General features: G+C 39.6%; 1 protein-coding gene across 2 annotated transcripts; it reads left to right on the top strand.

Moving 5' to 3' along the window:
* Window positions 1-638: 638 nt before the first annotated feature.
* On the top strand, window positions 639-12,811 carry wdr1 (WD repeat domain 1). 2 transcript variants are annotated; one of them, XM_078948019.1, is made up of 15 exons: window positions 639-844; window positions 1,759-1,880; window positions 2,091-2,181; window positions 2,318-2,465; window positions 2,698-2,878; window positions 3,516-3,593; window positions 6,351-6,431; window positions 7,575-7,808; window positions 8,196-8,285; window positions 9,112-9,266; window positions 10,105-10,189; window positions 10,286-10,396; window positions 10,577-10,750; window positions 10,832-10,976; window positions 11,968-12,811. In XM_078948019.1, exons 1-15 carry the CDS (start codon window positions 829-831, stop codon window positions 12,072-12,074), a joined length of 1,818 nt encoding a protein of 605 aa, XP_078804145.1. In that variant the 5' UTR covers window positions 639-828; the 3' UTR covers window positions 12,075-12,811. The 2 variants fall into 2 exon arrangements, with proteins under 2 accessions (XP_078804145.1, XP_078804146.1); XM_078948020.1 differs by having other exon boundaries at window positions 8,196-8,288; window positions 9,115-9,266.
* Window positions 12,812-13,598: the final 787 nt, after the last annotated feature.

Genomic DNA, 13,598 nt, shown 5'->3' with positions numbered 1-13,598 from the left:
TTCAATATTTAGGAATTATAACTGACAAGGGAAAGATTTGAATGTTCCAAATGAAAAAAGGCTGTCATTTTGAATTTTGTCAATAAAAAAAAAACATCAAAAAAAACATCATCCAGTTCTGTAATGACCCAAAAAATGTAAATATATATGTAAATGGAACTTGGAACAATCCACCGCCAGATATTCAATTGTAGAAATAAAATTAACTTCTCAAACACTGAGAAAAAGTTTTTTTTTAATTTAATTTATCATAACAAGCTGAGCGGTTCCTTGTTAATGCGCATTCTCGAATGGATCAGGGAGTTTCCCATGTCTATTCTGGGCAGGTGATGCTCCGTCTGACGTTAGATTTAAAGAATAGCTGCTTGACATGTTTAGTTCCTCTGGAACTTGTTACTTATCACCTTTTATACACTGGCTGTTTTGGAATTTACTCAACATATATAAAAATGTTTCCCGGAGTCAAAGTTGATCGTGCACGAAATGTACATATCGGTTCTGAGCGGGGTTTGTGTACTTAACTGTGACCTACTTTTATTTTATTATAAAGAAAAACAAACCATTCACATGTTTGTTTGTTTTTTGCCATTTGAGGCATCATTATGAATATAGGCGTTACCGCCGAGCTTTGAAGGAGGATTATACCCTGAACGTCTCCCCGGCACGGCCACTGGCTGACAGCTCCAGCGTGAGTTTACTATATATGGGCAAAGCCAGACAAGCCGAGCTCTGCAGACGCTTCCGTGTTTGTGTGATCGGAGGGTCTCCGCCTGCGCTGCTTCATTCATTGGCGAGAGGAACGACGGGATAATAAGACCAGCGAGGAAAATGCCGTACGAACTCAGTAAGTTAGTTTCATCCATAGAACAACTGCAGAGTCAAAAAAATAAAGACGTTATTTTTTTATAGCAAGACTAGTCTGCAAATCCGGCTAGCCATCAGACCAGACAGCTTAGCTAGCTAGCCTCGCCCATTGCTGTGTGGGGCTCTGGCATTTCTTCCTGAACACGAATTAAGCTAAAAAGCTCCGTTCATTTGAGTTCATGCTTGACGTTTAAGCTCTGAATTGTTAAAAAAAGGGTAAAATTAGATGCTCAGGGTGTCCATGTGCGGCTTACAGTAGCTACAGCTGCTGAAAGGAGTTGTTAACGTCACTCACTGATTCAGGAAATAGTTGAGCTTCATAGAACTGTGTTGTGACAAGCTCGCCTTTGTCAGTGCTTGCGAAATCTCACTTCCCAAAATTAAAGCACATTTGAGCCAAAATGAGACTAAAATTACTTACGTAAAATAAAAAGAATGCATATTTCATAAACAGAAGTGTTATTTGCATTAATTTCAGCAGAAACTATTGAATATTAATATTAAGTGTTATTTGCATTAATAATTCCATGCTCGTAAGGAGGATTGAAAAGATATGATAATGTTGCAGATCTAATCAATTCAAATAAAAAAATTGCATAAAGATTTTACAATGGATCAAAATATGATTGGAATGAAATTTTAATCTGATTTATTTTGTTTGAAAATCTTAAGTTCCTTATAGAACACTATACTTAGTTATTTTGAATGCATAGCTGCTTCTTTCAGGAAGAAGAAGGTTTCTGCTTTACTGATAGAACAGATTCTTTTGCATTAAAGGCTGCTAAAAATAACGATGATGATACTTTCCACTGTTGTGTTTTTGGGTCGTCCATTTGTCTCATTTTTTTCTCTTTTTTTCCCCCTCTTTTACTAAAAACAACAACGTGGTTTTAGAGCACGTATTTGCCAGCCTCCCACAGATGGAGAGGGGAGTTGCCAAGGTGATCGGTGGCGATCCCAAAGGAAACAACTTCCTCTACACTAATGGGAAATGTGTCATCATCAGAAATATTGACGTAAGAAGGTTTTTAATTTTATTTTTTTCCCTTTATCCAGTGTGTCATATCAGTAACAGACTGTCTTCATCTAAGAATTTAGATCTTACTTTAGTTTTTAAGTGTAAGGTTATAAAAATACTATTGGGGAACTTGCAGATGTATTCTTAAATATTCTTTCATTTGGAGTATCGACACATACGGATCTCTCGTATTTCTTCTCTTTAAAAGAACCCGGCCATTGCCGACATTTACACTGAGCACGCACATCAAGTGGGCGTGGCCAAATATGCTCCCAGCGGATTCTACATCGCATCTGGAGGTACAGGACTCATTTGAACATGGTGACCCGTGCATTTGATGTCCATGAATAGCAGCATTTTAACAATACTGTCGCTTTTATCTACATTTTAAAAATAAATATTTATTTATTGGTGTTTTTTTGGTTTGTTTTTTAGATGCATCAGGAAAAATCCGTATCTGGGACACCACCCAGAAGGAGCACATGCTCAAGTATGAGTACACCCCTATCTCAGGGAAGATCAAGGACATTGCATGGACAGAAGATAGCAAGAGGATTGCTGTTGTCGGAGATGGACGAGAGAAGTATGTTTCAATGGGACTTCAACTGTTTTTCAGCATCTGAAGTGTGTTTCTTAATAAAATATTATAATTACAATTAAAAGTGGAAAACAAGTTTCAGATTAAAAAAAAAAAGTCAATTAACTTTGTAATTCCTTCGTTGAGCATTCTTTTGACGTCACTTTATTGTTGCAGATCTGCCCGTCTTTGAGCCTCTAACAGACCGGAACAATTGGGTCTTTGTTTGTTGTCGTAGGTTTGGTGCAGTGTTCTTGTGGGACTCGGGTTCATCAGTGGGAGAGCTTTCAGGCCATTCAAAATTAATCAACAGTGTGGACATAAGGCAGAAGCGTCCGTACCGCCTTGCTGCCGCCAGTGATGACACCTGCGGATCTTTCTTCGAAGGACCCCCGTTCAAGTTCAAGTTCACACTGAGGGTGAGTTGCACTACTGCCCCCCCCCCCCCCCCCCACACACACACACTCCAGTCTTGTCATTTGAGGAGGTTTATTTAAATAAGTATTTGGTTTGAAACAAATGACCTTGGCTAAGAGCTTTTCCTGCATGTGCGAACCCTTTATCCCTCTTTAACCTGGACTTTTGGGAGGAGGTTTTGCCGTAGCTTTAAGACTTTGGGTTTAAGTTGGCAGCCTCTTAACACGCTCTGGTCATCTCTGAGCTGACACACACGACTGGCTTTTGACAGTGGGGCCTTGTTTCTCTCGTTTTGTGTTATATAACCTACATCCCCCGTACGTTTTTGGAGAATGAGGGAGCCAGACTCCTGAAGCCGGCCTTTTCCCTTCAAGCTACAATGCAGTTTTTTTTTTTGTTTTAGCACAAAGCTTTTACTTTTAAATTAAAGGAGTCAAAGTAAAATCTCACTCCCAGTCTACCAAATATGTATTGGATAACGAAACCTCAATGAATAATGCAGAAAACACTTTTTCTTTTTTGGTAATGGTTAGGTTTGTTTTTATGTATGTTCATGTCAGCTGCAGACATTTGGGGAAAAAAATCTGTTTTTGATCAATTCTTCATTGTTTTTCTCTTCTTCTGCCTCTTTGACTACAGGACCACAGCCAGTTTGTCAACTGTGTCCGCTTCTCTCCGGATGGAAATCGCTTCGCCACAGCCGGTGCTGATGGTCAGGTGGGTCTGGCGTCAGACATGGGTGTCTCGATAAGCTGGCAAACTGAAACCTTTGGACATTTACTGACTGGAAATGCAGCACCCTTCCATACTCGAATGTTGTGAAGTTGCAGTACCTGTCAGGTTTGTGGTTTCTCTAATGAGAAATTATAAAGATAAGTTCAAATTAGTTGGCTACTAGTAAGGCCTAAATTTGAGACTTTAATGTTAGAAGATGGGTGCACTTGTGGATTCTCCAAAAAATATTGAAGAAAATGAAATTTAGAGGTGTTTATGATGGAAATGATGACACTAGAAGAAATCAGTAGAAAACTGAGCAGCTTGGCAAAGTTGAGAAGTTCAGCTAGTGATGCATTATTGAAAATATTCAAATAAGTTGCAAGATCTCACTGGTTCAGTATAGATGCAAAGAGATGAGTGAAACGTAAAAGGGCCGGTATAAAGCAGGCTTCTGTGGGACTGTGATGTTTTTTTTAAAATGACTTATTTGCACTTGTTTGCCACAAAACCCTGGTGGCTTTAGTTTTGTTGTTCTTGTATGGACTCTGAACCCATACTGTTTTGAACTGACTGGTGGCAGTTTTTGGAATGCAGAACCAGGACTAGTTAAAAGTATTTCAATAAGTGTCATAAACTGAACTTTGTCTATTCAGTGTCGTTCTATAGATTCTTCCTTATATGTACAGATCTCCCTCGTTTATCACAGGGATTGCGTTCCAAAATAAACCCTCAAAGCAGGATTATAGACGTTTTAAGGCTGGAAAACCCGTCACTAGACACTTTTTACACTTTTCAGACACAAACCTTTAAACTCTTAAAGTTCAAACTTTTGCAGAAAGACAAATCCAGTATTATTGAACGAAAACAAAGACCTGCTGGTGATCAAAGAGTTTTGTAAATGTGGCAAACTGAATGGATCCTGTACAGGAGACAACATGGATGAGATTGACAAGGTCCATAGCCAATCAGGACTCATAACATCTGCTGTAAGGAAAATGGAGCATGCAAAATGGCGCTGAAAAAAAAATCAGCGGACACGGTGAGACCACAAAAATTGAACCACGATATAGTGAGGGAATGCTGTCATATGACGTTATCATAAGAGGACACCAATGGAGTTGGGATTTTTTTTTTCTAATTAGATGCCCGAGACACCCCCCCCCACTCCCCTCCATATATAACTGAACAACTCTGCTTTTATGACTTTTTTAGTTTAAGCAGGGGTTGACATAGCCCAGAAATTTGCACTGGCCCACAGGGCCAGTAGTTTTTGAAACTTACTGGCCCTGCCTGAAAGTTACTGGCCCGACACCGCGCATAGCGGGACCCGCCGCTCCGCAGGTGCTTGCAACTTTAGGGGGGGTCCGGGGGCATGCCCCCCCGGAAACTTTTAATATGGTGCAATTTGGTGCATTCTGGGGACATCACTTATTTCTACACTTTTCAATGACTGAAAATAGACCATATCAAACTTAAATCTGCTCTAGTCTGTTTCAGATGTTTTGAAGAGAGCACTGTAGTAGGTAACACTAGTTCAGAAGTTTTCATGGTGCTTCTAACGGCAAATATCGCAATAAATCATAAACCTTAAATGTGTTAAAACAATCTAATGGCAGCTTGAACCATTTAACGAATCAAATAAATCCCTTAATGCATTTGACCAATCGGATGGACGCCTTCACATTGTTGACCAATCAGATGGAGCCCTGTTATGTTAGATGTTTGTAACCTATGTCAACGTGGGTCATTTGGAGTATAATTTTTAAACTGGGAATGGTTATTTGGTTATTTTGCTGTTTGTTTATATACCGCAAATTATATCGTTATCGCAATTTTAATCTCTGATATCGCATATCGCGAGTTTTCCTCATATTGTGCAGGTCTAACTGAGATCATTCAGCTAACTAGAAATACTTACTGCTTACAGTGTTGTACAGAAAAACAAAATTAAGTAGTTTAACATTCTACTGCATTTGAGTCTGAGATTCAGGTATTTGGAGTTGCCTTTAATTCTTTGACATTCAGCTTAAAGCTTAGTGCATACAGTTTCATCTTCAATGCATTCATTAAATATCTTGCTGTCCATAGTACTAATTATACCCATTACTCCATCTAACATATTCCTATCTATTCCTGCCATGTCTTCCACATCTCTGACATGCTTCAGTCTCTCTTCAGTGACGGTGTCGGATTTATAATCAAATGTAATAATAACCCACTGGCTTGTACCTTCGTTGTTGCTGTTTAACATTGTTTTGTATTGAATTGTTACATTCAATAAAGTTTGAAAAAAAAAGTAGTGAGCGCGTGCCGCGTGGTGCTCGGCAGTGAAAGCCGAGCGCGCGCAGGCGGGAGAGAAGGAGAAGTGATCAAAGGTTTCCCATAGAAACCCTTGAAGTCTGAACACAGGACTAGCAGAAAAATTAAATTATGAAGACGAGGTAAATCTACACGTTTTCGCAAAATTTACTTTATTGAAAAAGGTGAAGAATATATAAACCGTTAGATATTTTAGTGGCCCGAGCGGACAAGTGAAAAGTAAAGTCTTGTGGTCCGCACTGCTCAAAAAACAGGACCGGGCCAGCGGACAAATGGCTATGTCGAGCCCTGTTAAGGGAATTGGAGAAAAAAGGTTTCAATATATCAACCAACTGTGTATCCAGACCTTTATCAGCGTAAACATATAGACTTGGCTTTTTTCATGGATTGTGGCTTATTGTGTGTGTTCCTTTTCCTGTCCCCTTGGAAAATTCTCAGATTTTTCTCTATGATGGAACGACTGGTGAAAGTGTTGGAACTCTTGGGGGCGAGAAGGCTCACGGTGGAGGAATTTACGCGGTAAGGATGTTTATAAGAACACGCATGTGTAGCTGACACATTTATAACTGTCACTTCCTCTTGTAGCCTCTAATAACACTTCCGTCTCCTGAACCTCTGTTGCTTCTCTAAAATTACAGACACAGTGGGCATGTGGCGTGCTTTCAAGATTGCGCTAAACACGTGTTCTTAAAGGCATGTTGAGCCCATGGTGTTCACACTGGACAACCAGGGAGGGGCTTCTGCTTCTAATTTTTTTTAACTGTTGTCTAGCACATGTCCGCCACCTACAGATGGAAGAGGTTTGGTGTGAAATGTCGCTGTAATCCGATATACAAAAGACTTGGTGTCATAGAATTCTGGCTGGGCACAAAACCAAATTATTAAATAATTTTCCATAATCAATGTTCAAATTAATTAAATGAATTATTAAAAAAAAAAGGGCTGCACAGTGGTTAGCGCTCTTGCCTCACAGCAAGAAGGCCCCCAGTTCTAGTCCTAGCTGGGGAACTTGAAACAGAACAACAATCATGGAACTTTCTGTGTGGAGTTTGCATGCTCCCCCCGTGCATGAATGGGTTTTTCTGGGGTGTCCCTTCCTACCACCCTCCAAAAACATGCTTCATAGGTTAATTGGCAACTCTACATTGTCCATAGGTGTGAGAGTGAATGGATGTGTTGTTGTGGCCCTGCGTCAGACTGGCGACCTGTCCAGGATGTCCCCCGCCTTCGCCTGTAAGTGACTGAGATGGGGCCGGCAGCCCTGTGACCCCAAAAGGGTCTAAACGGAAGAAAATGAATGAATGAAATGAATAAAAGTTTTTTAACTCACTTAATTCATTTAAGAGGGACGCCATCCATACGGCACTACCCAATCCAGGTCCCTGACTGGTCAAAGTTTGACCTGGTTTAACTTGCAAGGCATGTTCAGTGGCTGTGCGTTTAGTATGTAGAGCCAAAAACAGTTGTAGAAACGACATGCGTTGTTACGTGTGAACATGAGTTTGGAATGCAGAAGTCCAAAACGCTTAAACGCGTTCATTTCCCTATGTAAATAAGGGATTGTGTTTCCTGAGGCCTTCATTCTTTCTAAAGTCACTTCAACATTTGTGTTTTTATTTTTGCCTTATTGTTTAGATGTTTTTTCTGCCTTGTGTCGTTCAGCTCAGTTGGAGTCCTGACAGTTCCCAGTTGATCTCCGCCTCTGGGGATAAGACTGTGAAGCTCTGGGATGTTGGTGCAGGAACGGCTGTCACCACTTTTAACCTGGGCTCTGATGTGACAGACCAGCAGCTGGGCTGCCTTTGGCAGAAAGACCACCTCCTCAGCATCTCCTTGTCTGGATACATCAACTACCTGGACAAGAACAACCCTAACCGACCCATACGGACAGTCAAGGTCAGTCTCTGGTCCTTATTGCAGAGTTATTGAGAGGTGTCACATATTTCAGTAAGATGACATGACTTTCCAACCAGAGTATCCTTATTTTAACCTCTTCAGTACTGCAGAGAGATGTTTTAAACTGTTTCAAGTGTACCAAGTTTAATAGGGATATGTCTTTTCTTCTTCTTACCTATTGTTTTCACATTTTTAGGCATTGGAAAAAGCTGACCCAGTCACATAAATAGATTCCTTTTATTAATGTGCATCGCTTTAGCAACAGGGGCATCCAAAATGGTCACTGTCCTTTTAGTAAAATGAATGAATTGAATATGTTGATATATGAATTTTTATGGCTTGAGTTTATAATTTCCTAACGTGTGGATACTCTTGTTACTTCTGCAGGGTCACAGCAAATCCATCCAGTGTCTGACGGTTCACAAAAAAGACGGGCGATCCTTCGTTTATTCGGGGAGTCATGACGGACACATCAATATCCTTTCACTGTGGATAAGGTTAAAAAAAAACAGAAGCTTGGATGCTTTAAAGACATTAGATCCACACGGTCAGGTTTTTCTTGGTGTTTAGCCAGCTGACAGGCCAGATATCAATCTTATTGTAAACAAAGGGTTGAGGACAAAGGTACCTGGCAAAGGCTGAAGTGTCAGCTGCTGTAGGAGAGAGAAGGTGTTTCTGGAATGAAGTCTATGCTTCTGGAGAATTTGGCCTCTAAAAATGAATTGTTGTGCTACAAAGAACTTCAAGGGGATGCTTTTTGGTTCTGGACTGTACTCCTGCATGATGTTCAGAACCAATGGCTGTGTAGTGAAGCCAGCTGGTTTGATTCCAGCACCAGTTCCACACTTGATAGAACCGATGACTTTCTGTGCTGGAGTATAAGTCACACTTCTTCTTTTGAAATGCATCAAATTCGATGTTCAGTTCTTGTCTAAAAATGTGTTTGTAAATGTGACGCTCCTTTTGCATGTGGGAGGAGCTACCGTCAAGTTTTGAACCTCATTGCTACATGGAAGCATAGACTGTACATCTCATTTACAAAGCAGGGAAGACACAGATGGCGTTGAGAGATATGGTTTATTTATTCTGAGATTGTGATTTATACTCGGCAAAAAAACAGTACTTTTTTACACGATTGTGACCTAAAAAGCACAACTACTGTTTGAAACACTTTTGTTCTGGATCTTTCCTTTTGAGGTGTTTTCAGGAATAATCTTAAAATGGTTCAGTGAAAACATTTCCATCTGTTTTAGCCATGCCTATGTTTTTTTTTTTTTTTCTCTCCTTAACACCTGTCTCACATTACTGGGATGCTGAAACTGGCCAAAATGACTGTTTCTCAGGAAAGGGCCACAGTAACCAAGTGAGTAAAATGGTGACCAACGCAGCCAACGAGCTGGTGTCGTGCAGCATGGATGACACACTTCGCTACACCAAACTCGACAAGAAAGAGTACAGGTAATAGTCGTTCTATGTTCCTGCATGAAGATGAACTAAATACGGTATTTCCCCCATATTCGTGGGGGTTAGGGACCGGAGACGCACAAATTCGGAGAACCACCCCCACCCCCATGGGTGAAGAATGCCCGTCACCAGTCCTTTACTCATTAAAATCTCTTCTGAAACACTTCTGATGCTTTGTAAAACGTTAATAGAAAAACACTGGAATATTGCTCAACATAAAGTGTTTTTTTTCAATTCAGATCAATAGTCTGTACTGTAGCGTACTTCATAATGCACATTAGGTGTGTCATTCTGTGCCTTAAAACCAGGAGCCTGTGCTCCCTCCTTCATCAGTTAAGTGCAAGAGGGCATCTTTTTCCAGGAGAGGCCAGTTTCATGCAGATTAAACACCTGCTCTGGATGATGAATTATTCTCTGTGATTATCTTCCTCGGCGTTTTAGGATATTTTCCGGCTGCTTCGGAGTCAGCTGATGTTATGTCTTCATGCATGGGCACAAATTTCGGTTCCAGTGGAAATGGCCGTGAAATATTCTTTAGCAGCTGGCAAGGAAGTTGACGGGCCGGCATGCTCTTCATCTTCATCCTCTCTTCCCCCGCAGCATCACCTTCAGACACAAAAGTCTCATACAAGCGTGTTGAACTGTGTTTTTGTGATGAACCGGAGGAGTAACGTGACTGAAAAAAATAAATAAATCTGGGAATACACGAAACCGCAAATAGTGAAACTCGAATACGCAGTGGGAACGCTGTAGGGGATTATTTGTTTATTTTTTTTTGTGGTAACAAATCGATTGTTTTATATATTGAAGTCCTTAATCTCTTTGGCTTTAGTGCATCGGATGTGGTAAAGATGGATTTCCAGCCCAAAAGTGTGTCTGTAGCTGGAGGAATATCACTGGCTGTGTGCATCGGACAGGTAACGCCATCTTTTCCTAGCAGAATCCACCATTTCTGTTTCTCTCAGGTTTGGTAAAATTGTACGCAGTTTTAAATTGTACATTTGTTTCTTTAGGTCGTCTTGCTGAAGGATAAGAAGAAGCTCTTCACATTAGACAATCTTGGCTATGAAGCAGAGGTTGGAGCCCTCCATCCTAGTGGCACCACAGCTGCAGTGGGAGGAACAGTAAGAGAGCAGATTTTCCTGCTAAACATGAGTTGGGTTGTCAGCTGTTGGGCTCATTTAGAAATCCCTTTTAGTTCATGAGGCAATTAGATCTAGATCTAACTTTTCTTACACTAAGGATCATGATGCCAGTCTAATAGTACATGCTTCTGCTTGTTTTTTTTTGTTTTTTTTGTCCAGGATGGGAAAATCCGGCTGTACTCAATTCAAGGCAACACTCTCAAAGATGAGGGTAAAACTCTGGAAGCCAAAGGGCCCATCACAGACATGGCCTACTCCAACGACGGAGCCTATCTGGCTGTCATTGATGAGAAGAAAGCTATTACAGCCTACAGCGTGCCTGATGGATACTCTGTAAAACATTTTCCTGTTTTTCACACATTTACATAGATCTTCAGTCTTTAGTCATTGCGTTTTATTTAATTTTTTTTCCAGGTAAAAAATGAGTTTTATGGGCACCATGCAAAACCAGTGAGCCTGGCGTGGTCACCTGATAATGAGCACTTTGCTACTGGAGGGATGGATATGATGGTCTACGTTTGGACACTGAGTGATCCAGACCGCAGGATCAAACTTGCAGGTTTGTATGGAAATGTTTAGTGCGTGTGGCTTCACTCATTCGTCTGCATCGAGTTTATTACCAGCATTTTCTAAGCTCCACAGATGTGATAAAATGTCATTTTAGATTGTGCGACAAACTCTGAAACCAGTTTCGCTGTTTTAGAAAAGACAACTCGGATATCGCTTGTCTAAAATCGGACGAGCCCCCTTTTGAGGAATTTTATTTATCTAGAACTTAAAATCACATGACCTTTTTATGAAAATAGATTTCCTTTAAAATTTCATTAGGTGTTCCAACTAGTCATAGACAAAGAAAGACCCACTCCAGTGAAAATATAGTTTTTTCTGTATTTAACATGTTTTTGGATCATTTTTCTCATGATGGAGGACAGGTATAGAATAATTTAGGATTAAAACTGCGTTTCTGAGTTTTTCTTTATTCAAATCGTGACAGATTAGGAGCAGATAAAAAGCCATCATTTGAAAAAGCTCGGGTTTGTGACGCAGCAACTGCCAAGGGCGGGAGAGTCTCCCTGCTCTGCTACATTCTGATGCATCCACTTGTAGACAATAGATCCGTGTACGTCTTTTTCCTCATCTGGGCTGCCATCTGGCTCAAAACAGCACAGCTGGATAGCTCTGATATTGCTGTTTATTTATTTTTGTTTGTTTTTTGCTATGCTAATGTTATCTTGGGCTTGGTACTATATGCTAGGTTTTTTATGGTAAATTTTTTTGATCATGGATAAAAACAGCATAATCATAATAGACCACGGGGAACATTTTGAAAATGGAAAAAAATATAGTTGAATGGGACTTTAAGCAAGAGTTTAATTGCTGTTATACTACTACCTCTTGGGTTTAGGAGTCTGTTGATTTGCAGCTTGAATGTTAGTTGATATAAAGATAATTTTTGTGTAAGAACACCTTAACTGTCTTGATTTAATGAATCATATTTTCCAAAAATAAAAAAAAAGCACTTTTAATTTTTCACTCTTTCATGTCTACAGATGCTCATCGCTTGCACCATGTCAGCAGCCTGGCCTGGATAGATGAGCACACCTTAGCCACCACTTCCCACGACGCCAGCATCAAGCTGTGGACGATTACATACTGAGACGCAAGCAATCATTCGCACCTCCAGGGGACAAGGACTACTGGAAAATTCAAGTGTTTTCCTTTTTTTCTTTATTTTTTTCCTCCAAACACTGACCTGTGCCGTCTGTAAACATTTTAACTATGAATGCTTCTCTTTTGGAATGGCTTATAATTGATGCAGGTAACTTGAACATAGACACAATGCTGGAATATGACATGTAACCTTGAGTGCTTTTCATTTGTTCATGGACCCAAATACACATTTATAAGCTCATCATTCCACATCTGATTGTTTTGAATTGAAATGCTTGCTTGGGATGGGATGGATGTATCCTGGTTTAAAGAATGAACCAAAAACTTTTTTTTCCTTTTTATTTAATCAAACAAAACCATATTTGAATGAATTGAAACGTTTTGGTTACATTCCTAACATAATCAGTAACTTCTCCCAGCTGCAGCTGTCTTTGTTTTTCTTTCATTTTCTAAGTTTTTCCTGGAGGAAAGTGTTTTTTTTCTGCAAGTTTGATGCTTGGGATTCAATATTCTTCTTGTTGGAATGGGGAGCAATAATGGAATTCTGAAAGAACGGTGTGTGGGTGATCAAAAAAACTGTCTGGTGGGTTTGGAGGTGCTGTGTTGTTTCTGTGCATTTGCTTGTTTCTCTCCTTCTCTTGTTTTCTATGTCTTTATGCGTCTGCTTCCATAGAGGAAGCTGTTCATTAATAAAATAACTTTTTATGCATTTTGATCCTCTAATTCTGCTTGTCAAACATTTTTCTGCTCACATAACTTCCCCAACTAAGCCAGATATTTCAGCGATAATTGATAACCTAGACCACGCTCCTTAAAGCGAACAAATCGCCGAAAAATAATCCACATTTTTTTTTTTTTAATCATAAGACTTCCAACCTTACTTTAACACCATCCAGAGCTATTTGTTTCAATCTCGGACAAAAAAAAAAAGATTTATGGTTATTATTATCACTTTTATAAGTAACCAAAATGTAAGCAAGATAATGCCCTTTGAGGTGTCCATTATCAGAAATGAATGGACTTTCTGATAACGAACACCTTGTCAGGAATAATCCTTTACATAATAGTTGTATAGTTAATTAAAAATTAGATTTATGTGATCTTAAATAACGCGGTATTTCTGTCTGTAATTAATTGCGATCAACGTGGTAACTTGAAACAATTAAGAAATGTTACAAATAAAACTACCACAAGACAACTCAGAATGTCATAGCAATGAAATAAATATTAAATCTATGCAGTTAATTTAAGCCGGACTTGTAAGAACCTTCAGTGACATAAAACTTAAGAAATCATTTAATTCAGTTCTTTGTCTCTGTTTAGATTTTCAAAACAGGCAACAGTGTTTCGTTGAAATGCTGACAATCTGCTGAACTGAATGAATTTGAAGCTTGGTGAAAGTTGACTCAGGGATAAATGTTTTTATACAAACTATAGTTAATACACTGGAGAGTCCCATAATCAGGACTGGCATTAAAAATGTCAAACTTTATTCTGAGTCTGAATTTTG

Source organism: Oryzias latipes, chromosome 5, assembly GCF_053564925.1.
Source record: "Oryzias latipes strain Hd-rR chromosome 5, Olatipes_Hd-rR_3.1".
In the NCBI taxonomy this organism is placed as follows: domain Eukaryota; kingdom Metazoa; phylum Chordata; class Actinopteri; order Beloniformes; family Adrianichthyidae; genus Oryzias; species Oryzias latipes.
The sequence above is the reverse complement of the archived record's forward strand: the minus strand, read 5'-3'. Positions and strand labels throughout refer to the sequence as shown.

Coding starts and splice junctions, on each gene's coding strand:
- wdr1 (XM_078948019.1), top strand. Junction 1,881..2,090: donor TCATCATCAGAAATATTGAC/GTAAGAAGGTTT, acceptor TCTCTTTAAAAG/AACCCGGCCATTGCCGACAT. Junction 8,286..9,111: donor GTCATGACGGACACATCAAT/ATCCTTTCACTG, acceptor CCTGTCTCACAT/TACTGGGATGCTGAAACTGG.